The sequence below is a fragment of the Equus quagga genome, chromosome 11 (genome assembly GCF_021613505.1).
Source record: "Equus quagga isolate Etosha38 chromosome 11, UCLA_HA_Equagga_1.0, whole genome shotgun sequence".
Classification (NCBI taxonomy): domain Eukaryota; kingdom Metazoa; phylum Chordata; class Mammalia; order Perissodactyla; family Equidae; genus Equus; species Equus quagga.
The window spans coordinates 103,408,084-103,434,089 of NC_060277.1; the positions used below are offsets into that span (position 1 = coordinate 103,408,084).

The following is a 26,006-nucleotide window of genomic DNA, read 5'->3' on the forward strand; positions in this document are numbered from 1 at the left end:
TATTTTTCAAGGTTTTCTTATTTTGCCATAAAAATATTAATTACTTTTCTATTTGCTGAGTTAGAGTTCCTTTAATTTATTTATAGATCCATATTATAGGCAGAAGTCAGTTTAGCACAAAATTATTATGTAAAACTTTAAACTGTTGAAATATTTTATTAACTTTACCCATCTTGCTTTATTTTCTACTTTACACACAAATTTTCTGATCTTCTGAGATTGGTTTTCTTATACAGGTTCTCACTGCTACTTTCCATTGTTTTTATTCCTATAGCACTTAGAATTTGTCACAAAATATATATAATATTACACTCCTGTTAGATTTTTTTCTTTGCATTTTTCTCTTTCCCCTTAATCAGATTGTAGTTTCTCCAAGATAAGAACCATTTCTTGTACTTCGAAGTTTTCTGCAGTATTTGACCAAGTAGATCTCAGAATTTGCTACCAGGACCCTACGTCACCCCTAGAACCTGCCTAGGTTACTGAGAAAGAAGGGGAGGAGGTTGATGCCAGCATCAGTGCTTTTGAATCAAGATTCAAGTCCAGTTGATTTCAAAGGATTTATGGACCTCCCAGCTGAGACCCATATCTTCTTAAGAGACTTTTGGGTAGTTGAAGAAGATCCCTTTCATGGTTCATATTCGTAACCACTAGCTTCAACCAATCATGGTTCTTTAACCGTGGAGTTTGACCCTGGGAGCCTGGAGCACATTCTCTGGGTGAGTCGAAATCACTGACAATGAAAGGTCCTTGTCAGAAGGACCTTCTGTAAGACTTCTTTATGCAGTTACCATGCATTTTTGAGCTTTTTCCCTAGTAGCAAGAGAAAAACCTCAGCTGCTTTACTTCTGGATCATCATAGTTTCCTGGAGCCTTATTGCGTGTTTGCCTGTGATTGTATCAATGCTGTTCTGTTTGAGCCAGGGTTATGCTTCATCTGCTGCTGACACTGAGAACTGCTGGCTTTCTTTGTTCTAACTTTACTGCTGTTGTATGTAAGTCCACTTACCCCTGAGGGGCTTCTGAGAAGGTTGTTCTGCTCCACCATAGTAGGATGGGGATTCCTGCAATAAAGATCTGCTTCCTGCAGACCCGTCTCTTTCATTAAATGTTGCAGAATGAAATTTCTCTGAACCCTCTCCTGGTTTTCAAGACCCTGTGTTCAAACTTCTGTTATAATACTTAGTATTTATCTTTACCTTTTTCTTTTACTTGATGGAGTCCTCTTAGAAAGACAGGTTTCTCATATAGCTTTGTTCTCTAGGGAAAGTTACTGGCTAATAGGTGGTAAATCTTAACCAGTGTTTGATGAATGAGCCAATAAAAGGTTGAACGGCTCTCTTGTAAGCTCAAAATATTATGTTCTTTTAGAAGGAATAAGAATGGAGAAAATCTCAGGTTTGCCATGGCCTTTTTAAACATAGTTTTGTTATGAATCCTTAGAAACATTCTTTTTATCTTCCAATATTTTACAAAAAATGTATTTATGTTTGGCGTGTTTAGGCTTGAGTGGTTGTATGATTATCTTACATGTGGACTACTCTGTGACTCAGGATAGCACTTTGTCCTGGCATATTTTGAATTGGACTAGCACCATGAATACCCACACTATGTCTCAAAATTGTGATATGTCCTTGATGTGAGCAGTGCAGAAATATTTGTCAGCATCATTTCTTTATAAGACTTTAAAACTTTCCCATAAAAAATCACCTTAGTTGTGAGCTGACATTCTCCTTCAGTATTTGATAATCTCTGGGACTCCCTGAGGTTCTAACGGGGCCTCATTCCATATTATCCATGGCACAATTCTTCTCCATGTTGGCTTCTAGTCTTATGAACTTACTTTGGAAAAACTAAAACTTTCTTTGGTGACTTATGTCTTATACAAGTCTTAGTGGTCATTGGTCTCCAGAAATTTTGGTTCATAACCGTATGATTTTTTGCACTTAACCGAACTTAGAGTTTGCTCCTTTAGACAGATGCATCTCAGTCAAGGGGGACGTCTGGAGCTAACTGAAGAGTCTGCGGGCACTTTCATCCTGGGCCTTATCTCGTTCAAACTTGCTGCTGTTAAGTGTAAATATTCCCTTTGGGAGAAAGGATTTGGCTTTTTTAGCTTGTGTTTTAAACCTGGCAACATTACTTAAAGTGAGTCAAGTAACTGAGCAAACACAGAAACTTTAAATACTTAAAGGCTGTAACACAATTGAGCCTATCGATTTTTTCTTTACCTTATTTAACTTTTAAATTTTCCCTATTCCCCACTCCTGTATTTTGTTCTCATAACATTGTTAAGGAAGTTATAAATTATGTTAAGCACCTTAGACAACCCTAGATATGTTAAGTTTAAAAAAAAAATACTAGTGTCGTTACTTGCATTAGTGTCCTATCACTGCTGTAGCAAAATACCAAAAACTTGGTGTCTTAAAACGATTCAAATTTATTATCTTACAGTTTTGGAGATCAGAGGTCCAAAATAAGACTTAAGTGCCCAAAGTCAAGATGTCGTCAGGATTGGTTCCTTTGGGAGGCTCTAGGGAACAATCTTTTCCTTCCTTTTCCATCTTTAGAGGCAGTCTTCATTCCTTGGTTTGTGGCCCTGCATCATATTGCCATTGCTCCTTCTGCTTCCTCGCTCACATTTCCTTATCTCTCTGTTGATCTTCCTGCATCTCTTTTATTTATTTATTTATTTATTTGGTGAGGAAGATTCACCCTGAGCTCACATCTGTTGCCAATCTTCCTCTTTTTTTTTTTCTCCGCTTGAGGAAGATTAGCCCTGAGCTAATGTTTGTGTTGATCTTCTTCTACTTTGTATGTGGGATGCCTCCATAGCATGGCTGATGAGTGGAGTAGATATGTGCCTGGGATCTGAACCTGCGAACCTGGGCTGCCGAAGCGGAGCGTGTGGAACTGTAACCACTTGGCCAAGGGCCGGCACCCCAGTTTCTCTTTCATAAAGACCTTGTGATTACATTTGAGGCTTACCCAGAAAATCCAGGATAATCTCTCCATCTCAAAATTTTAACTTAATCACATCGGCAAAGCCCCTTTTACTGTATAAGGTAGCATATCTACAAGTTCCAGGGATTGGGAAGGATATGGATGTCTTTGGAGAACCATTATTCAGCCTACCCTGCCACAGTGGTACTGCTTCAACCTGATGGGATGGCATGCTCTGTAGGCTACTATAGTTCATATCGATGATAGAAGAAATGGCACTGATCTTCCTCTAAAAATGTATCTACAGTCATGTGCTACATAATGATGTTTTTGGTCGATGATGGACCACATATACGACGGTAGTCTCATAAGATTATAATGGAGCTGAAAAATTCCTATTGGCTAGTGATGTGGTAGCCATCATAATGTCATAGCGCAATGCATTACTCATGTGTTTGTGCTGATGTTGGTGTAAACAAACCTATTGCAGAGCCAGTTGTATTTTCCCCTGTGCTTGATTTAACCTCATGTTGTTTTGTTCATCATAGCCCTTAAGCATACGAAATCCACTGCTAATGTTGCCAATAAGAGGCCACATTGAGGGATTGATTCTGAAACGAAATTAAAAGTGATTAAGGACTATGGACGTAGAAAATCAGTGATGGTTATTGCTTGCCAATTAGGCATGTCTTATTCCATGTTAGCTATAATCTTGAAGCACAAGAAAAAGTGATGAATCTGTTAAAGGATCTGCTTCATTTAAGGCAATGAGACTATCAAAAATTTGAGAAGGGCCTATATTAGGCGTGGAGAAACTATTAATGACCTGGATTGAAGACCAGACACAGAAGCGTATCCCTCTCAGCAGCATAATGATCACAGCCAAAGCAAAAAGTTCATTTGCGATTGAAAGTAAAGGCTGGACCCGACTACGATTCGAATTTACTGCTAGCTCTGGGTGCTTTAAACGATTCAAGAATCGTTGTTTGTTACATGATGTGAAAGTGAGGGTGAGTCTGCGAGCGCTGATGTGAAGGCAGCGGAAGAACTTTTGGAAACTCCAGATAAGCTGATTGTGGAGGAAGATTGCTTGCTAGAGCAGATATTCACTATGGGTGAAACCTCCCTCTTCTGGAGATGGGTGCCTGAAAGGACTTTGATCCATAAGGAGGCCAAGTCAATGCCAGGTTTCAAGGCTTTTGAGGACAGGATAACACTCTTGCTTGGGGCAATGTTGCAGGCTACAAATTGAAACCCTTTGTCATCTGGCAGGGTGAGAACCCCAGGGCCTTCAAGAACATCAGTAAGCACACACTGCCAGTGTACTACAGGAGCAATAAGAAGTCACAGATGACCCAGCTCCTCTTCCAAGATGCCCTCCTGAATTGCCATGCCAGCGAAATGGAGAAGGACTGTTTGGAGAATCACATACCTTTCAAGATTTTGCTTATTGTTGATAATGCTCCCAGACTCCCTCCTTTTGTTGGTGATCTTTATCCCAACATCAAAGCTATGTTTCTCCCTCCAAACACCACCTCTTTGATACAACCAATGGATCAAGGAGTTATGGCAGCCTTTAAAGCCTAGTACCTGAGGAGGATCTTTGCCCAGCCTATTGCTGCAAGTGAAGAAGACACTGATGCAATTCTGGAAGGATTAAACCATCTATGACTGCGTCAAGAGCCTTGCTTGAGCCTGGGGGATGTCATCAAAGAGTATAGGAATGGCTTCTGGAAGAAGACACTCGAGGTTCATCCATGACTTCAAAGGATTTGCCAAGAATCAGGTGGTTGCAAAAATCAACAAGGCTGTGGTTGAGATGGCAAACAATTTTAACCTGGGTGTGGATGGGGATGACACTGAGGAGCTCCCAGAGGTGGTTCCTGAGGAATTGACTAATGAGGAGTTGTTGGAACTGGAGCAGGAATGCATAGCTGAAGAAGAGGCAAGGGAAGAGGAAACTGCAGAAGAAAATAAGAATCCCCAAGAAAATTCACAGACGGTTTAGCAGAAGGTTTTGCAGACCTCAGCAAGCTCCTTAAAAAGTTTGAAAACATGAACCCCAACACTGAAAGATTTTCATTAATAGAGAGGAATGTTCATGGTGTATTATCTGCTTACAAACAAATCTATGATGGAAAAAAGAACCAAACCAAACCACCATGCGCCTATTTCTGAAAAGAGTGACACCTCTTCAAGGAGAGCCTCAAGCAGGTCCTTCAGGAGACATTCCAGAAGAAGGCCTTATTATCATGGGAGATGACAGCTCCATGCATGTTATTGCCTCTGATGACCTTCCAGTGGACAGGATGTGGAGGTGGAAGATAGTGATATTGATGATCCTGACCCTGTGTAGCTCTAGGCTAATGTGTGTGTTTGTTTACTAGTTTTTAACAAAAAAGTTTAAAAAGTAAAAAAAAAATTTAAATAGAAAAAGCTTATAGAGTTAGGTTATAAAGAAAGAAAATGTTTTTGTACAATTGTACCATGTGTTTGTGTTTTAAGCTAAATGTTATTACAAAAGAGTCAAAAGTTAAAAAAATTAAAAAGTTTATAAAGTAAAAAAGTTACGGTAGGGGCTGGCCCCGTGGCCGAGTGGTTAAGTTCGCCCGCTCTGGTGCAGGCGGCCCAGTGTTTCGTTGGTTCAAATCCTGGGCGCGGACATGGCACTGCTCATCAGACCACGCTGAGGCAGCGTCCCACATGCCACAGCTAGAAGGACCAACAACGAAGAATATACAACTATGTACCAGGGGCTTTGGGGAGAAAAAGGAAAAAATAAAATCTTTAAAAAAAAAAAGTTACAGTAAGCTAAGGTTAATTCATTATTGAGGGAAGAACAAATATTTTTTATAAGTTTAGTGTAGCCTAAACATGCAGTGTTTGTAAAGTCTACGGTGTGTCCAGTAATGTCCTGGGCCTTCACATTCACGCATCCTCACTCACTGACTCACCCACAGCAGCTTCCAGTCCTGGAAGCTCCATTCATGGTCAGTGCCCTATATAGGTGTACCATTTTTTATCATATAGTCTATATTTTTACAGTACCTTTTCTATGTTTAGATACACAAATACTTCCCATTGTGTTACAATTGCCTACAGTATTCAGTATAGTAACATGCTGTGCAGGTTTGTAGCCTTGGAGCATTAGGCTACACCATCTAGGTGTGTGTAAGTGTACTGTGGTGTTTGCACAACCACAAAATCACCTAACCACGCATTTCTCGGAACGTATCCCTGTTGTTAAGTGACGCATAACTCTATTATTGTTTCCCACCCATATGGCTTATAGCTAATTAATGAGGTCAGAGCAAGGAGGCTAGTCTACCCAGGGGTAATAAGATGTGGATGCATCTTAGTCAAGGAGTAATAGAGTAACGTTTCCTCTTAAATGGGCTTTTTTCCCCAGCCTTATTGAGATATGATTGACATATAACACTGTGTAAGTTTAAGATGTACAAGATAATGACTTGACATATGTATTTATTGCAAAATGATTACCACAGTAAGCTTAGTTAACACATCCATCTCTTCACATAGTTAAATTTTTTTTTTGTGATGAGAATTTTTAAGATTTACTCTCTTAGCAACTTTCAAGTACACAGCGCAGTATTGTTAACTAGAGTCACCATGCTGTGTATTACAGTCCCAGAACGGTTCATCTTATAACTGCAAGTTTGTATCCTTTGAACACCTCTACCCATTGCTTTCACCTCCCCCCACCCCCTGCAAACACCCCGCTAGCAACGACTCGTCTGCTCTCTGTTTCTGTGAGTTTGGTTTTTTTAGATTCTACGTATAAGTGAGATTACATGGTATTTGTCTTTCTCTGTCTGACTTATTTCATTTAGCATAATGCCATCAAGCTCCATCCATGTTGTCACAAATAGCAAGATTTCTTTTTTAATCACTGAATAACATTCCGTTGTATATATATACCACATTATCTTTATCCATTCTTCTGTCAATGAGCACTTAGATTTTTTTCCCATGCCTTGGCTCTTACAAATAATGTTGCGCTGAACATGGGAGTGCAGATATCTCTGTGAGTTAGTGCTTTCATCACCTTCAGATATATGCCTAGAAATGGAATTGCTGGATCATAGGGTAGTTAGTTATATTTTTAATTTTTTGAGGAACTTCCATTGTGTTTTCCATGGTGGCTACACCAATTTACATTCCCACCAACAGTGTGCAGGGTTCCCTTTTCTCCACATCCTCTCCAACACTTGCTATCTCTTGTGTTTTTGATAATAGCCATTCTAACTGGGTGTGTGGTGATATCTCATTGTGGTTTTGATTTGTATTTCCCTGATGTTTAGTGATGCACAGCCCTTTTTCATGTACCTGGCTGGGCTCCTTGCCTAGGTGAGGCTACAGGTTATATTCCGCAATTGGACAGGGCCATAGTTGGGCTCTGTTACAGGACTGGGCTTTAGGCTGGGCTCCAAGGCTGCCAAGGGTCACTGTTCAGGCTCCCTAGATATGAGGGGTCTGAGGTTATACTTAACAGTTGGGCAGGGCTGCTAACCTGGCTCCCTGCCCAACTGGGGCTCTAGAATGGGCTCTGCAGCTATCTGGCTTCTTTGGCCCGGCTTCCTGGTGGGATGGGATTGGAAGCTAAACTCCATAGTTGTGTAGGGCTGTAAATTTGCTTCCCTTCCCAGGAGGGGCCATGGAATGGGTTCCCTGGCCTGTAAGGCTTGTTGGCTGGGGACCCAAATCAGGCAGAACTTCCTGCTGAGCTCCCTGGCTATATGGGGCCACCAGCTTGGCTCTGCCAGTGGGCAGAGCCACTGGCTGGATCTCTGCATGGTTGTCACTGCAAGGAGGAGTATGGTCTGCCAAGATATGAGCACTCCTTGCTGTAAGCTCCACCCCCCTTCTCAGTCTTTATCTGACCCCCAGTGGTTGAACCCCAAAGATTTCCCCAGTGAGCCCTGTGAGTTGAGTCCCACGTAGGCTTCCCAGGAAGCATCCTGCAACCCTGGGGGAGCTGGATGTCCACCTCGGGCTCTCTTTTTTCCACTGGAGAAAGCCCGTTGGTGTGGCACTGTGCCAACCTGGGGGAGGGTTGATGCAGTTAGAGTGTAGCTGCTCCTTTTGCCCTTTTAACATGGTCCTTCTCAGTCTCTGTGTTCCAGGGGGATGCTTCAGCTTCACCCTTGGGTTCTGGGGTTTTCACAGTGGTGTCTTGTCTATGGGTAGTTCCTAGCTGGTCTTTTGGTGAGAGGAACTGAAGTTGGGAATGACCTATGTTGCCATCTTGATGACATCACTCTAAATAGGCTCTTTGATATAAGCATGTTTAGAGTGAAGACTTTTGTATACCAGAGTTGAGAAGATGTTTGATCTCCTAGAGCTGAGGGCCAGAGCTCCAAAAGAGAGAGCAGACTGTATCTTCTCAACCCATGTGTAGTGGGCTGATTGGTCCCCACAAAAGATGTCTGTGTCCTAATCCCCAGAACCTATGAATGTTACTTTACTTGGGAAGAGAATCTTTGCAGATGTAACTAAATTAAGGATCTTGAGATGAGGAATCATCCTGGAATATCCAAGTGGATCCTAAAACCAATCACAAGTATCACTGTGAGAGAGACATGGTGGAGAAGAAGCAAAAAGAAGGTGATGTGAAGATGGAGTAGAGAGAGATGCAGCCACAAGCCAAGGAATGCCAGCAGCCTCCAGAAGCTGAAAGTGGCAAGAAACGGATTATCCCCTGGAGTATCCAGAGGGAGCATCGCCCTGCTGACACCTTGAGTTCAGACTTCTGGCCTCCAGAACTCTGAGAGAATAAATTCCTGTTGTTCTAAATTGCTCACTTTGTGGTAATTTGTTACAGTAGCCACAGGAAATTAATATGCCCAGCTACCCTCATGTACAGCGCCGTGGACGTCATTACTGAATGATCTCTCTCTCTCTGCACTTCATCCCATTCATAGTGCTGGGTGATCTCAGCAGTTACCCCCTCATTCTGTGCACAAGAACTTCTTAGCTACCAACATGCTCTTGTTCATATTATGAGCTTATTCCTCCACTTGGTATTTTTGGATATGATTCAGTTTGCCTTTCATAGTTGGCCTTTTCAAGACTTAACTACTTGTCTTCCTTCTGTATCTGAATTCACTTTCCTCTGCCACCTTTTGAAGGTCAGTTGACAAACTGAAGAAACAAATTGTATTGTCTATCATTCCAACTAACTAATTACAAAGCATTTCTTCCTTTACACTGAAAAACTATACGTATTAAGTACAATTCTCATGCAGAGTATACTCTTTCAATAATACTTATCAGTTTTGCCTCTTAGCAGCTGTTACTTTCTCTTCAAATTTTCCATTAGAAATAATTACTTGGTTGGGAAAATGCATGCAAAAACTCGTAAATTGCAAAGATACAAGCATATCATTATCATCATCATCAACTTAAGAGTTATCTCTGAGTCCACTTCCTCTAGATCAAAAGCACCTCTAAGACACATGCTATAAGAACAAGTAAATTCCTGGTCATGGAGCTGTTATAGTCATCTATAAGCATTATATGACATTGAGTTCTTTGAGAAATTGGATGACAGTTGCTTTGCCAGGTCATTCTCCATTACCAGAATCCTAAACCTGTTCAAAAATCAAATTTACAAACACCTTGAAACCAAATAATAATCCTTCTTTCACTTTATGTAATTTGCTAAAGAACCATACTTTCTGGCTTATTAGTTCTCAATCAGGCATGATTTTGTCCCACCAGGGGACATTTGGCATGTCTGTAGATATTTTTGGGTCATCAGAATTCAGGATGGGACATTGTCCCTGGCATCTAGTGAGTAGAAGCCAGGGATGCTGCTAAATATATCACAGTGCACAGGACAGGTCCCTATGACAAAGAATTATCGGGCCCAAAATGTCAGTAGTGCTAAGGTTGATAAATTAGTTCTTTGCATGGTTTTGCTCTGGTTCCATTTGGATGATATAATAATATTGAGTAACCCTATACATGTAGTATACTAACGGTATGTAATATAAATATAAAGAAGATACTGTTCTGTCCCCACATTCTCCATTTCCCTGGCCTCAAAGAGACTTGATTATCCTGGAAAAGATAAATATGTAAATTAACAAGTATAATAGTGTATATTGAATTCTACAGTAGCAGCATATACAAAGGGCTGACAAGGACAAAAGAAGTAGCTAGCAACTCTGAGGAGTTGACATTTTAGCACCTAAAGGATGAATAGTAATCTTGCAGTCAAAACAACCAAGCAAGGAAATTCCAGTTTATATTGTGGATGAATAAGCTCCCATCAGACAAATTCTCCCACAAATGTAAACTCTGTACAAAATATAAAATACAACTACCTGAAGGCCGTGGAGAATGAATAAGCACAGGGAGTGGAAGGGAGTACACACTTGGAAGAAGCAGAGGTGTTTCCCATTTCTATAGCATTTATCCAACCACATTTGGTACCACGTGGTGCAGCTAGAATTTGGGTAGATACTTGTGGTCTTGGTACTTGAAGAACCAGATGAAAAAATGTGGCAACCACAGCCACTGGCAAACTAAGGTGGAGAGACACCCAGGAAATAACTGAGCCAGAGAGGGGGAGCCCAAATACTTCATATAATCTCTGTTACTATTTCTGACTGAGCCCTGAAACATGCATGCTTGGAGAAAACTCCCAACAGCCCAAGTAAGCCTAAAAGGGCTCAACTTATATATGAGCTTCTGGCTGAATTTATAGTTTGAATTCAGCCAAGGTAACTGCCTGCTAAAAAAAATTAAAATTATCAGTCAATACCGTTCAGAGGAAAATAACAGAATCCAGACTCTCTACAATGTATCATTTGTAATGCTACAAGCCAAAATTACGTGACATATGAAGAAACAGGAAAACATGACCTATTTATTCTCAGGAGAAAATACAATTAATGGAGACTACCCCAGGATGAATTAGATGCTAGAATTAGCAGATAAAAATTTTAAAGTAGCCATGATAGTTATGCTCAAGGACATTAAGAAAAATTGGTATCAATGAGTGAAAAGCTAGGAAACCTCCACAGAAAAACAGTGAAAAATACAACATTTTAAATTTAAAATGTGGGCTCATGTAACAATAGAATAGAGATCACAAGATTCAATGAACTTGAAGATAAATCAATAGAAATCAGCCAATTTGAGGGGCTGGCCCCGTGGCCGAGTGGTTAAGTTTGTGTGCTCCGCTGCAGGCGGCCCAGTGTTTCGTTGGTTCGAATCCTGGGCGCGGACATGGCACTGCTCATCAAACCACGCTGAGGCAGCGTCCCACATGCCACAACTAGAAGGACCCACAACGAAGAAGATACAACTATGTACCGGGGGGCTTTGGGGAGAAAAAGGAAAAAATAAAATCTTTAAAAAAAAAAAAGAAATCAGCCAATTTGAGGACCAAGAGAAAAATGTACTGAAAATAAAAGCTTCAGGGACTTGTGGGAAAATAACACAATTTTATTTGTGTAAAATAAAATGTTTAATTTGAGTCACAGAAGTAGAGGGAAGAGAGTAGTATAGTAGGAAAATATTTGAATAAATAATAGTCCCAAATTATCCAGTTTTCGTGAAGGATGTAATTATACTGATTTAAGAAACTCAACAAAGCTCAAGCAGGATAAATGGAAAACAAAACAAAACAAAACAAAGCAAGCAATACTTGTTATTATGTGTCTTTTGATTTTGGCCATACCAGAGGTTGTGTAATGGTATCTCTTTGTGGTTTTGATGTGCATTTTCCTGGTGACTAATGATATTCAGCTTCTTTTCACGTGCTTATTGGCCTTTTATGTATGTTCTTTGGAAAACTGTCTATTCAGATTCTTCACTCATTTTTAAATTCTTTATCTTTTTATTATTGATTTGTAAGAGTTCTTTATATATTCTTGAAACAAGCTTCTTTTCAGTTATATGATTTACAAATATTTTCTCCCTTTCTGTAGATTATCTTTTCACCTTTTGATAATATCCCAAGCAGTACAAAAGTTTTAAAAATTTGATGGAGTCCAATTTATCTGTAGTTCATTTTCTTGTTTGTGCTTTTGGTGTTATATCTAAGAAGGCTTTACTTAGCTAAAGGTCACAAAGATTTACTCCTATGTTTTCTTCTAAGAGTTTTATAGCTTTAGCTCCAATATTTAGGTCTGTGGCCTATCTTGAGTTAATTTTTGTGTATTATGTAAGAAAGGAATCCAATCTTATTCTTTTGCATATTGATATCCAGTTGTACTAGCACATTTGTTATAAAGGCTTTCCTTTTCCATTGAATTGTCCTGACGCCCTTGTGGAAAATCAACTGATCATCAATGTAAGGTTCTATTTTGGGAATGTTAATCCTATCTCGTTGATTTATATGTCTATCCTTATGCCAGTAGCACACTATTTTGATTACTCTAGCTTTTTAATAAGTTTTGAAATCAGGAAATGCAAGTCCTCCAACTTTGTTCTTCTTTTTCAAGATTGTTTTGGATATTCTGGCTCCCTTGCATTTCCGTATGAATTTTAGGCTCAGCTTGTCAATTTCTGCAGCATGCCACTTGGGATTTTCATAAGGATTGTATTGAATCTGTAGATCAACTTGGGAAGTATTGTCGTCTTTCCAATGTTAAGACAAATACTAATTTCCATTTTACTGGGTGTTCCTTTCTCACTCTTGAAGTATCAAATGTTCAGATGTCCACAGTGTTTACCATTTTTTACAAGAATTTAGCAGAGACCACTAGTCTTAGCAGTCATGTAAAGAAGAGGCCAAAGAAATTTCTTCGTTTATCATGCTGAGTGAAAGGCATTATTGTTAACACCTTTTAAGTCATAGCTGTATCTTAATGTTTTAGCTGACTCACTCTAATCAGTTTAAGTACCAAAAGGCAGCCATGAACATAGGTGATATAGCTGCTTGAAAGCTTTGTTTTCCAGCCCAGCTGGAAAGAGAATGGAGACTCTTCTAGCTGTTTTTCAGACTTCTTTGAAGTTTTTTGTTTTGTTTTGTTTTTCTTGGAGTTTCCAGTGGAGATGCCAAGCTGGCAGCAAGTGAAGTATGCTGTAATGTGAAGCCTTATAAATATATGTTGGACCACTGCCATCATTATCAAAAGTGCTGGTATAGAAATGTGCAAAGGGCGTATAAATGTTAGCTTGTAAAGCTAAGAAATACTAAATTGTAGTCCATTAGTCTCCTACATTTTATTGCCTTTTTGGAATAATCATGTACTTCAGAACATCCTTTAATCTGAGCTGGCTTGTGGTTGTATAAGAATGTAGCTTCTTTTTTCTTTATCCTTTATATACTCAGATGAAGAAAATTTACTGCGTTTTATAAATAAATAAGATCTAAGAAGCGAATTTTCTTCCCACCTTTTTATGTTCATGGAAGTCCATCTTTAAGGTATTTGAATGATGCATTTGTACTCGGCCCCACAACTGGTTCTACTGAAAAAAATAAACTTCAAAGTCACTTTTTCTTTTACTGCTTATAGGACACACTATTCGGAATTGAGGTAAAAAGGAATAGCATTCTTATGTTAGTGAGGAGCAGACCTTTCTCCTTTTCAAACCCTGAAAATTTTCACTTCTAAGGCCAGCCGCGGTGGCCTAGTGGTTAAGTTCGGTACGCTTCGCTTTGGCAGCCCGGGTTCGGTTCTCCGGCGTGGACCTATATCATTCCTCTGTCAGTGGCCATGCTGTGGTGACAGCTCACATACAAGATGAAGAAGATTGTTAACGGATGTTAGCTCAGGTGAATCTTCCTCAGCAAAAAAATAAGAAATAAAAAATTCACTTCATCACTTTATAGAAATTAAAATGGATCCCTCATTAAAATGATTGTCACCTTTTTATTTAAATTGACAGATATTTCATTTATATTAAGACAGAAGATTCCAAAATATTAATGGAGCTTAATGTACTTGTCATGGTTTAACTGGACAAGAACATTGGTTTAACTCGAATGAGGCCTTCTTTGGTTTTCAGCTTTCCTGCTGAATTAGCACAGCAGGTGTGGGGGTACTGGGAACTACTGGGGAGACTTCACACATTTCCCCATGCTTGCTATTTAATGTGAAACAATATTTGCTGTTTGTAAATCAGGATAGAAATGATCAGTTACGAGCAATGTGCTTTATTGCACAAGATTTTATTTTAATGATATTTTTAATATGGTCTCTAATAACTGATTTTAGGTAAAGTCTATGACTTTGATTTATGCGGTCATAAGTTAGTTATAAAGTAAATTAACTAAATTTTGTAGTTAAGAATGAGGTGATATAGAGTAAATATTTGTTTTATTAAATTTTAAGTGTTTACGTTAACTAAATAGCTCATGTGAATTATTGGACAAAAAAAGTAAAACAACTGACTTTCAGCATTCATGGAAGAAAGTTGATATTTCAGCCAGAGGTCATGTATTTTTATAAAATGTGTTAGCAAAATTTTAAATTATATGACATATGCTGTCCAATGTGCCTTCTTTTCTATTTATAGACAGTCTGACCAAGCAAAGGTAAACCTTTGAAAAATTGTAATCCTAACTGTGAAATAGTCTTCCCAAGCGCTTTTGGGAGGGCCTCAAAAATGAAAGAGTATCTTAGGATGAACTGGTCACTGTTGTCCCTGTAAGGCAGAGAAGTGCCTCTTGTACCGCCTAACCCAACCCCCGCAATGCGAACATTGGTCATCAACCACAGAAGCCTCTTCCCCTGCGCCTAGTCTCAGAATCCTTTTAATAGATCATTCTAGACAGCCCCTTCCAGTCAACTGGGTCCATATACCAGAGCAAATGTTCATCAAACATTTGTGACAAAACGTTTGTGACAAAATGTTTGTGGCAAATGTCCATCGCATTTGCCACCCTAGGTCTAGGCCATGGTACCCAATATAACTTATATGGCTTTATAAGTTCCCATATGCTTTCATATAAGTCACTCAATATTCAGTGTTTGTGTCAGGGAAACCCTACATACAACTCAAGGCTTCCTGCTTCTTGGGCAGAATAATGTAAGAAGGATGAAAATGCACTAGACCAAATTAAAATTCCCTATAGCCATTAGAGTGCTCAGTCTTTTATGTAGTGATGTCCCTTGAATCAGTCTTCAGTGTGACATCCAGTTATTAATCACCATTGTCTGTGAGCTAATATTAACATTAAGTGGCAAAAAAGCATCAGTAATATTAAGGCTTTGGAATTTGGCAACTAGTTAACATTAAAGATATTTTATTTTAACAACACATACGAAAAATGGTGGATAACAAGATATTCAGGTTCCTGTTAAATAGTCAACCAAAGTCAACTACTTAAAGAAAAGCTTTAAAATAAGTCCAGAAGCCTGTATCATATTGTTGTAAAATGCCATAGCTGGGGGCTACAGCTGGCATGCAGCGTCACCTGAACTGACTTCGCTCTCATACGGGGTATCACACACTTTTGGGCAGAGTGGTTACACTCTGTAGGTCATTAAAATGGGGGCTATGCCTGTGAAACAGACAGGTAGAAGGAAAACTGCTTTGTTTATCATGAGGATGTATTGACAATTGTCATCTTCACATAGAAGGATATGTGGGTGGATATGAAGAGAAAAATAGACACGAGTGGCACTTAAAATGAAAAATAAAGGAAAAATGGATAGAGAGTATGTTCTTCTAGCCCAAATACAGAGAGCTGCTTATTTGAAGATTGCCCTTGTCCTGGCACAGTGGGGGACTCTAATCTCTATATGCATGGCTCCTTTCAAAGGGACAGAAGAGTTCTGCTGGAATGGAAACTAGGTGACACTTTTTCTTATCAGTCTCGTTGCCATTTAAGCTTTGAGAAAAGTTTTAAATCTTTTTGGAGAAAATTTGGTATTTTAATATTTTATATGACACATATGTTCTTATTGGAAAGCCTAGAAATTACTAAGGGTGTTGAGAGGATTTTAAACTCAAATCTGACTAACTCCAAAAAGCTCAATTACTTTTTGCCCATATCTTGAAAGGAAATGTCTCCTCCCACCCCCGTTATGATGTTTGTCTAAAATTTGATTTATGTGAGTTAAATTACCCCATCCCTCAGCGTTCTTCAGTATTACAGTCAATAATAAGATAGTGTTTTTTTTTAATGAATGTGAAACTTTCCCATTTAGGGAAGATGAACCAAGTTAATCTTACTTAGGATGTCCCAGTGCATTTAGGCTGCTAAACCAAAATACCACAGACTGGCTGGCTCATACACAACGTATGTTTATTCCTCACAGTTCTGGAGGCTAGAAGTCCAAGATCAAGGCACCAGCGCAGTCGTGTTTGGGCCAGAGCCCTCTTCCTTGTTCATAGCCAGTGCCTTCTCACTGTGTCCTCACATGGTGGAAGGGGCAGGCGATCTCTCTGGATCTTGTTTTATAAGGACACTAATCTCATTTTGAGGGGACACATTCAGGTCATAAAATATGGCATATGGAATATCAGGAAAGCAGCATAGCACAGTAGCCAACAGCATGAGCCGTAGAAGCAGACTGCCAGGACTGGAATCCTGGCTTGACCTGTTACTAGATGTGTAGCCTTGGAAATATTCTCTAAGCCCCAGTTTCCTGCTCTGTTAAACTAGGGATATAATAATAGGCTTATTCAAGTTTACTGTGAGAATAAATGAGAGAATACATATAAAAATATTTTGCACAGTGCCCAGTACTTAGTCAGACCTCAATATTGACTATTATTGACTTTTGTGTATTTATAACCTAAAGCTCTTCTTTTCTTTCTTCTATCAACATGCAAAGATTTCTTTTGCTTTGTTGGACTCTCTTGACTATATAATTTTAATTTAAGATATAAAGAAGTTAGACGGTTATCCATTCTTTTAGGCAAGTCTACTGGAGGCCAGTAGGATAATTTCAAGTCATCACGTTCCTCTGTTGCACCTGTCACCGTACAGATCAACTTTTGCTAGACGTGCATATTAAAGATATTTCTATTGGTGCATTGTTTGGTTTTTTAACAAATTGAGATATTCACAAAGTATAAACTTCATACTTTTAAAGTGTACAATTTGGCAGATTTTAGTATATTCACAAGGATGTGCAACCATCATCAGTTTCTAATACCAGAACATTTTCATCACCAAAAAAGAAATCCCATATGCATTAGCAATCACTCCCCATTCCCCTTGTCCCCCCATCCCCTGGCAACCACAAATCTACTTTCTGTCCCTATGGATTTATCTATTCTGGATATTTCACATAAATAGAATCATATGAATGTGACTGGCTTCTTTCACTTAGCATAATGTTTCCAAGATTCATCCAGGTTGTGGCATATATCAGAACTTCATTCTTTCTTAAGGCTGAATAGTATTCCATTGTATGGATATACCACATTTTGCTTCATCAGTTGATGGAGATACATGGTTTTAAACAGTTTTGTTTTAGAGAAGTCTTTGAAAGTAGTTATGCCCTCCTCAGAACACATATTTTATATATGTATATACACACATATATACACACACACACACACACACCCTTTTTCTCCTGAGACGATTTATCTTATTGTCACCTTTTTAAAGGGAAGTTTCACAGAATTTGGATCAAAACATTGAAATCTGAATTTTATTTTAGAGAAGGTTAAATGTTGTTCTATCATTCGGGCCCGGTTCTTTTCTTTTCTATTTTAACTCTGAAGTCTTCCTGAACTTTCCCAGGGAAAAGGAGGAGCAGCTCGCGCGTGTGACTGAAGTGCAGAGGCTGCAGGCCCAGCAGGCGGATGCTGCTCTAGAAGAGTTTAAGCGGCAGGTGGAGCTGAACTCGGAGAAGGTCTATGCCGACATGAAAGAGCAGGTGAGGAGGCTACCACTCCATCTTTTTTGAAAGTCACTCTCTCAGTAGGAAGGTACATTATGGTCTTAAATATGGCAGAAACATATTTCCTTTTTAAAAAATCTTTATCAAAATTAGCCATATAGTGGGTCGGGGACTGAAAATGAGAAAGGGCTATTAGGTTGGCAGAGGTGAACACCCCGCTCCACCAGAGCCCCAAAGGAGGAGGTTGGGTGGCCCCCAGCGGCCCAGAAAGAGAGCCCTCATGGAGAGGGCTCAGCCAGCAGGCTCCCTCTGCTCTGGCAGAGCACGTGAAGGGAAAGGCCTTGCTGTGCGTCTCTGGAGGGCCTGCTGTGTGCTTCTCCTAGGCCCCTGGGTGGGCACCCATCAGCAACTTCTTGGTGGCAGTGAATGGAGGGATAAAGGTGGAGAACCATCTGGAGCTGTGCAGACAAGGAGATGGGTCCTCTTTCCGCCTTCAGGATCCCTTGATTCATCCTTAAAGCAAGGAAAGAATAACCATTTTAAAGTCCTGTCTACAGATGTGGTAATGGCAAAAGTGTATCTCATTTTCGGGGCATGGATCAGCCTACAAGTAAAATCCCATGACCAATCCATTTCTGTAGAGCAAGGGCTCAAGTTAACTATGTCTGTGTTTGTTCATGTTCCATAAATAGTGTTTTATTGGTCAGTTACAGCAAATTATTTTCAACTGGCATTTCAGGAGGACAGAGGCTGTCTCCACTTCTTGTACAAGTTAAGTGGTATGTTTTTTAGTTTTGAGAGAAAATAAAAATTTGTAAAAAAATAAAGGGAACAAACACCTAGATATTCATCATGAAGAATCAACAATTGTTAACATTCTGTTTATTTAAACTAAAACATTGCAGATGAAGTTTTTGTTTGCTTTGTTATTCATCTCTAATCACATTACTGTCTCCTCTTCACCTCTGAGAAAACCACTATAATTAATTTAGTGTATATTATTTCAGTCTATTTTACACTTTTATATGCATATATAACATTCATGAATATGAACATGTTATATATGCATATATAATTTTTGTGTGTATATTTTTAAAAAATTAGATGAGTACTACAGATTTTATGTATTAGTCTTGTTTGCTCTTTTTTGTTTAATTTTATGTGCCTGTACCCTATCCATGTTAATTTAGTGCAGTCCATTTAACGCTGAATATATTTTATCATATGAATATACCATATTTTATTTATCGGCTCCCCTATTCAAGGGTATTTAGTTTATTTTCAAGTATTCTTGATTATAAAGAATGTTGCAGTCCCTATTTGTGGTTTCATTCTAATTGGAGTTATCTTCCTCGGGGGTCACAAACATACACTGGATGGTAGAAACGTTTCTGTGGAAGGGTTTATGACTGAGCCCTGTAGGGTTTGCTAGTTTGGAACTGTCTTCTTGTTATTTTCTTGATTCAGATTTCCACTCATATTGCGTTCTGTGAATTTGGGTCCTGAGAGTGGGGTCTGAGATCCCATTCTCTGTGTTTCTCCACGCACTGCCAAGGGCAGAAGCTGGATTTCTGCTGAGAGTTTGTGCTGGAAGGTGGAGACGTTCAATTCCTGCTCCATGGATGTGCTTCTCTTCCTGGGATGCTGCTCTCATCAGAGCCCAGGCCCCAGGTCGTGATTCTGGTCCACCTATGCAGTGTAGCTGCATAGGAGACCCTCTGATTGATTTAACGTTTAAAGGAATACAGAAAATATTGAAGGAAGGGACCGCTGGCAAGAAGGTTTAAATATACAGTTAAGAAAGCTAACAGTGAAGTGCTGGAAAGCGCTAAGGCTGACAGTGCAGCTTTGTGACAAAAGCTAAGACTCTAACAGGCACCTTTGGCTCAAAAAATGTACCTCTTGGGTCTGATGATATAAAATTAACAGATTGCAGAATTTGTGGATAAGTAAGTAAAAAAACAAGCAAACAGTGTGGGACTTGTGAAAACATTCTGTAGAACAAGAAAAAAGACATTTGTGTTCGGCAGTCACAGAATAAAAGCATACCTCTGAAAGCAGTCTACTGTAGAATTCAGAAAAAAAATTCATCTTTAATAAAAAAGGAAGTTCAGAAACAAATTTAGGGGCTGGCCCTGTGGCCGAGGGGTTACATTCGTGCACTCCACTTCAGCAGCCCAGGGTTTCACCATTTCGAATCCTGGGCGTGGACATGACACTGCTCATCAAGCCATGCTGAGGTGGCATCCCACATGCCACAACTGGAAGGACCTACAACTAAAAATACACAACTGTGTACCAGGGAGCTTTGGGGAGAAAAAGTAAAAAGATAAAATCTTAAAAAAAAAAATTCAGAAAAAACATTCAGAAAAGTAGTACCTTTATAAGAAGACATGATCTATACAAAAGAGGCCACAGATATCAAGTAGAATTAAAGCAATGAAACCTGGATACATTCTGGAAAAAGAATTGAACCTCAAGAATAAAATGAAATCCTACCAGTTTCCAGGCAGGATAAAACTGGCAGAGAAATTAGAAAAATAATGGAGTAATGCTTTAGAGTTTTGAAGGAGAAAGGTTGTGACCCAATTTTATACATAATCAAGGAGTTTTTCACTTGCAAAATCAACAGGGAAACATTTTCTTAATAAGAGCTCACATAGTGTGTACCACTTATTTCTTTTCTGGAAAAAATTATATGAACACGTCAACCAATCCAGAAATGAAACAAAAGATACCACGTGGGGAAGCCATCATATTTAAGAATGAGTAGAGAACAGTGGAATCTAACAAAATCAAAATAAATTTAACTAATTGTTACACATCTGGTTATAAGACCGAATACTAATGTTTATTGATCTTTAAAAACAAGGTATGTGAAGTAGGAAATACAAATTTAATAACAGGAAGTTAAATCTAAATCTTTAGATCACATTAACAAAGGTCAAGAGGTAGGTGGGTAGTGAGAGTGGGAGGAGCACAGTATGCTAAAACTCTTTGCCATGAATTGATGAGATTCAAAAGATTCTTAAAATTAGGGAAATGTGGGTTAAAGTAATTTTGAAATATATAAACATAGGCATTAATAAAATTAACAAGATGTTAGATTCTCATAAAATCTTGAGAAGACAAAAGCAGAACTTGGGAGGAGATATTTCGAAAGGAACAGAGGCATAAACAGAACAAAATATCCAAAATAAGACAGAGTACGTAATTGTAATATTAAATATTAACAGGTTAAATTTTTCTATGAAAGAAAAGGTATTGATTAGCTGACTTAAATCCACGTATGTGCTGTTTATAAAAGATACAGCTAAAAGTTACACAAAAATTATATTAAAAAGATGAAAATATATCAATTGTTTTCAGAAAAAAACTAAGAGTATAATACTATCATACAAATTAGCATCAATAAAAGTCATTAAACTGGACAGAGGAATATATTTTTGCATGCTAAAGGCAAGCCTGCTTAATCAAATATGAAAAGGTGTTAGGAAAACATGGAGAAATTGACATCAGAGGTCCTGAGCTGCTTTAATATATTTTTCTCCCTCCGGTAGACCGGGGGTAAAAACCAGACAAGAGGTCTAAATAGCAGTTTATAGAACAGCTATATTTCTACTTTCTACCTTTTAAATACGACATTAAATTTGTACTCCCAGGGAACAGTTGTAAAACTCAGTAGACTATAAAGAAACACTGAATATATTTCTAAAACTTGGCATGGCAGAAAGCACATGTTTTTTACCACAATGCAGTAAAACCAGAAATTAAATTTCGATTAAAATTGCTACATTGGAGTTCACCGAAATTAAAAACGTTTGTTCTTTGAAAGACACCATTAAAAAACAACAAAAGGAAGCAAGGCAAGCCAGAGAATGGCAGAAAAGATTGACACATATTTCCAAGAACTTGTACCTAAAATATAAAAGAAATCTCACAACTTAGTAATAAGAAGACAAACAACCCAGTTAAAAATAGGCAAAATATTTGGACACCTCACAGAAGAAGATACTAAACAAGTGACTAATAAGCACATGAAAAGATGTTCAGTATCATCACCATCAGGGAAACGCAAATTAAAACCAAAATGAAATGCCACTACTTGGTCCTTAGAACGGTTAAAATTATAAAGGTTTGTTGACAATGCCAAGTGTTGGTGAAGATGTGGTTGTATGGAGCTCTTATACACTGCTAGTGGGAAAACTTCCAGGTTTTTAAAAAGTTAAACATACAATGACCATATGTCAGCCATTCCATTCCTACGTGTTTAACCAAGAGAAACGAAGACACATCCAGACAAACACTTGTACACAAATATTGACAGCAGCTTTATTCACAAAAGCCCAAAACTCGAGTAACCCAAATATTCCTCAAAAGTTGAAAGGACAATCAAAATGCAGTAATACAGTGGAATACTATTCAACAATAAAAAGAAATGAACAACTGATGCCCACAACAACAGGGTGTATCTCAAAATCCTGCTGAATGAAAGAAGCTGAGAACAGTACACACTGTATGTTGTGTACTCTGAGTAATGTTAGAGTTCCCTCGAGTGTTTTGCTTTAGCAGATTATCGACCTAGTTCTTTTCTGAGCATCTCATCTTCTGTGGGCAGGTTTCAGTTTCCGTTTAGTTCCGAAGCCTTGCCTGCTGCTCTGAGTCTGCCTGGGTCTGTGTCTCGCTCAGGAGTGAGCCTGAGGCTTGGGTCGTGATTTCAGTCACCCCACCCGATGGCTGCAGGCACTCGTGCAGCATTCTCCAGGGGAGACCATAAGCTTGGCCACAAAACAATTCTCAATAAATTTGAAAAGGATTAAAATCATACAAATTGTGCTCTTTGACCCCAATGATGATAAGAAATCTGGGAAATCCCCACATATTTGGAAACTAACAGTTAAAAATAACTCATGAGTCAAAGCAGATATTACAAAGAAAATTAGAAAATATTTTGAACTGAATTAAACCAAAAGTATGGCATATCAAAATTTATGGAATGTACCTAAAGCAGTACTTAGAGAAAAGTTTATAGCTTTAAGCATCTATATCCAAAAAGAAAGTTCTCAAATCGGTAACCTAAACTTCATCTTAAGAGACCAGAAAAAAGAAAAGCAAGTTTCTGCCCAAGCAAACAGAAGAAGGGAAATGATAAATATTTTTATATGTTTGCAGAAAGCAAAGAAATAGAAACTGGAGAAAGTCAGTGAAACCAAAAGTTGGTTCTTTGAAAAGATCAGCAAAATTGACAAATCTTTAGCTTGACTGATGGAAAAAAAATGGAGGAGAAACAAATTACCAAAGTTAGGAATGAAAGAGGAGAGGACACCACTGTTGATCCTACAGGAAATGAAAGAATCATAAGATGATATTTTTAAAAGTTTATGCTAACAAATTATACCACTTAGGTGAAATGGGCAAAGTCCTAGAAAGATGCAAATTACTAAAACTGACTCAAGAAGAGAGAGAAAATCTGAATTGTCTTATAATAGATAAAGATATTTAATTAGCAATTAAAAATCTTCTCACAAAGAAAAGGCCAGGACCAGATGACTTCACTGGTGAATTCCATCAAATATTAAAGAAAAAATAATTTTAGTTCTTTGAAAATTCTTTCAGAAAACTGAGGAGGAAGGAACCCTTTCCAGTTCATTCTGTAAGGCCAGTATTACTCTAATATCAAAGCCAAAGACACCACAAGAAAACTCCAGATTGAAATCTGTCATGAATGTAGATACAAAACCGCTTAATGATGTTTTAGTAAACTAAATCTAGAACATAAAAGTGGTTATACACCGCGACCAAGTGGGATTTATCCCAAGAGTCCAAGGTTGTTTTACCATTTGAAAATCATACAGTATATTAATATAATAAAGGACGAACCACATGATCATCACAGAGGCAGAAAAAGCATTTGAATAAGTTCAACACCATTCATGATTTAAAAAAAAAATTCTTGGCAAATTAGGATTATGGGCGAACTTAGCCTAATAGAGGACATCTATGAAAACCCTACAGCTGACATAGTTAATGTTGAAAAACTTAATGCTTTTCCTCCTAAGAACAAGGAAAACATGGTTGCTTCTTTTGCCACCTTCCTTCAACATTGTATTGGAGATTCTATCCAGTTCACTAAGGCCAGAGAGAAAAAAAGACATACAGATTGGAACGGAAGAAGTACAAATGTCTTCAGATGACATGATCCTGTGTGGTCAAATCCACAGAAGAAGGACTAGAAGTAGTACACGGTTAAACAAGTTTGCAGAATATAAGATCAATATACAAAATTCAGTCATGCTTCTGTATGTTACCAATGAAATCTCGGAAAATGAGATTAAGAAAACAGTTTAATTCACAATAGCGTAGAAAGAATATTTATTAATAAACTAATGAAACAATGTGAAGACTTACATGTTGAAAACTATAAATATTGCTGAGAGAAATTTTAAAAGATCTAAATAGACGGAGAGCTATTCTATGTTCACAGATTGGAAAACTCAGTATTGTCAAGATGGCAGTTCTCCACAAATCAACATTAAATTCAATACAATCACTGTCAAAATCCCAATTACACATTTTTTGTAGAAATTGACCATCAGAAATGTTTATTTTCACTAGTAACTTTTTTAAGAAGTAAATTAAAATAGCAATGATCTATTTTCCAGCTAACGCACAGGTAGAAATCGATGCAGACCTGAGGAAGCAGACGCGGCATACATTTCTGGTGGAGTGTAGAGTTCGGTAACCTTTCTGGAGGGTTAGTTCAACACTGTGCTTATCATTTACCAGGTAGTTCTACTTCTAGGACTTGATTCTTCAGGAATACAAAGTGTGTAAGATGTGTGTTCAAGGATGTTTGTTGTGATGTTATTTCCTACTGCTGAAAAGTTAGAAAATACATGTCAAAAAAGATTGGAGAGAATGTAGAAATTGATAAAATAATTTTTCAGATAAAAAAGAAGTCTCTGAGTTGTGTGGCAGAACTGAAAGCCATGGAGATGATGTCATCTCAGGAACCATTAAATTAAGAACCCCAACAAGCCACAAAATGTGACTGCCATAACTTAGGGAAAGCCAAGGATGAAAGATAGTATTTGTGGAATTGATTCTGGAGCCACCCTTTCAACTGGTCCACCCTCATATCTCTGACTGTTTGTGCCTGGTTCATGTCTGTCTTCTCTCTTCCTTCACCAATCCTCCCAGACCCATTTGACTCTCTCACTTCTTGACCTTAAGAGTTCATGTGTTCCTACCTTCTAGGTATCACATCTCTGTAGACTGGTGAAACGATCTGATGAAGGACCCTATTTGATGCATGCCTCTGGGATCCCCTTCCCCCTGCCCCCACATACCTACAGCTGTCTTCTGTCTTTGTGAGCAGCTCTCACCAGACCTGATCTCTGCAGTCTCTGCAGTGGTGCTAGAGACAGACTATTTGAAAAGTAGTAGTGATGGTAATCGAAGAGCAGGAATTTTTTTTGTTTTCTTTTGAAGAACTGTTCTTCAGTGATCTCAATCAAATAGTTTTGCCAAATGCAATTGAGTTTCTGAAATATAGAAAGCACCTTTGGTGTGAGTATAATAATAAGGAACCCTGTTTATAGTGGAATCCTTATAGCTAGGCTCATTTACGAATCAAATAATTCTGACATGGCAAATTTTAACAAATGTTAAATAAAATATACATGTCAAAACATGGTAAATTAGAAGTCCCCTATTCTAGATCATCAGTTGATTAAAACGTGAGTCTAATGTAGCTCAAATTCTAAAAGAAAATCAGCAGATTCATTATTTGGAGAATCATAATGTTTTCAGACTTTTCCATAGTCTGTATTTTTAACAGTCTTCCTTTTCTGTTGTTGTTTTCAACTGCTCCTTTCTCCTCTTGCTAAAATCTTTTGTGTAAAAGCCAGCAGAGCTGTAGGGCATCTTTTTCCATTTGGAGGCTGCTACTGATAGCAGACAATGGGAATTTGAATTAAAAAATAAAAGCTTTGAGTTTGTTTTTGAAAGTGAATTGCAGTTTCAAAAATGAGACCCATGAGAAAAAAATGGAACAAACTTTTAAAAAAAATTGCTTCGTACTGTTTCTTTCACTTTGAAGAACTTTTTATCTCATTGCTTAAATAACCTAATTTTTACTCCAATGGTGAAATCCATTGTAAGTGTTAGCTGTCAGCAATTAGTTGTGTAAAATATACATATTTTAATTGTGAAAATGTATTGCTCGGTTAGAATTATTTCTGTATATGTGTGTATAATTGTATTTTAAAGAACTAGTGTTCT

The 26,006-nt window shown here is 38.2% G+C and overlaps 1 protein-coding gene across 4 annotated transcripts in view; it reads left to right on the forward strand.

The window, feature by feature from the left end:
- The window catches only part of CEP112 (centrosomal protein 112), a 460,069-nt gene that overhangs the window by 176,075 nt on the left and 257,988 nt on the right, over positions 1-26,006 (forward strand). For all 4 annotated transcript variants that reach the window (XM_046677462.1, XM_046677465.1, XM_046677464.1 and 1 more), the window contains one exon: positions 17,624-17,759. In XM_046677462.1, the coding sequence (XP_046533418.1) occupies positions 17,624-17,759 (136 nt within the window). The remainder of the gene's footprint in view (positions 1-17,623; positions 17,760-26,006) is intronic.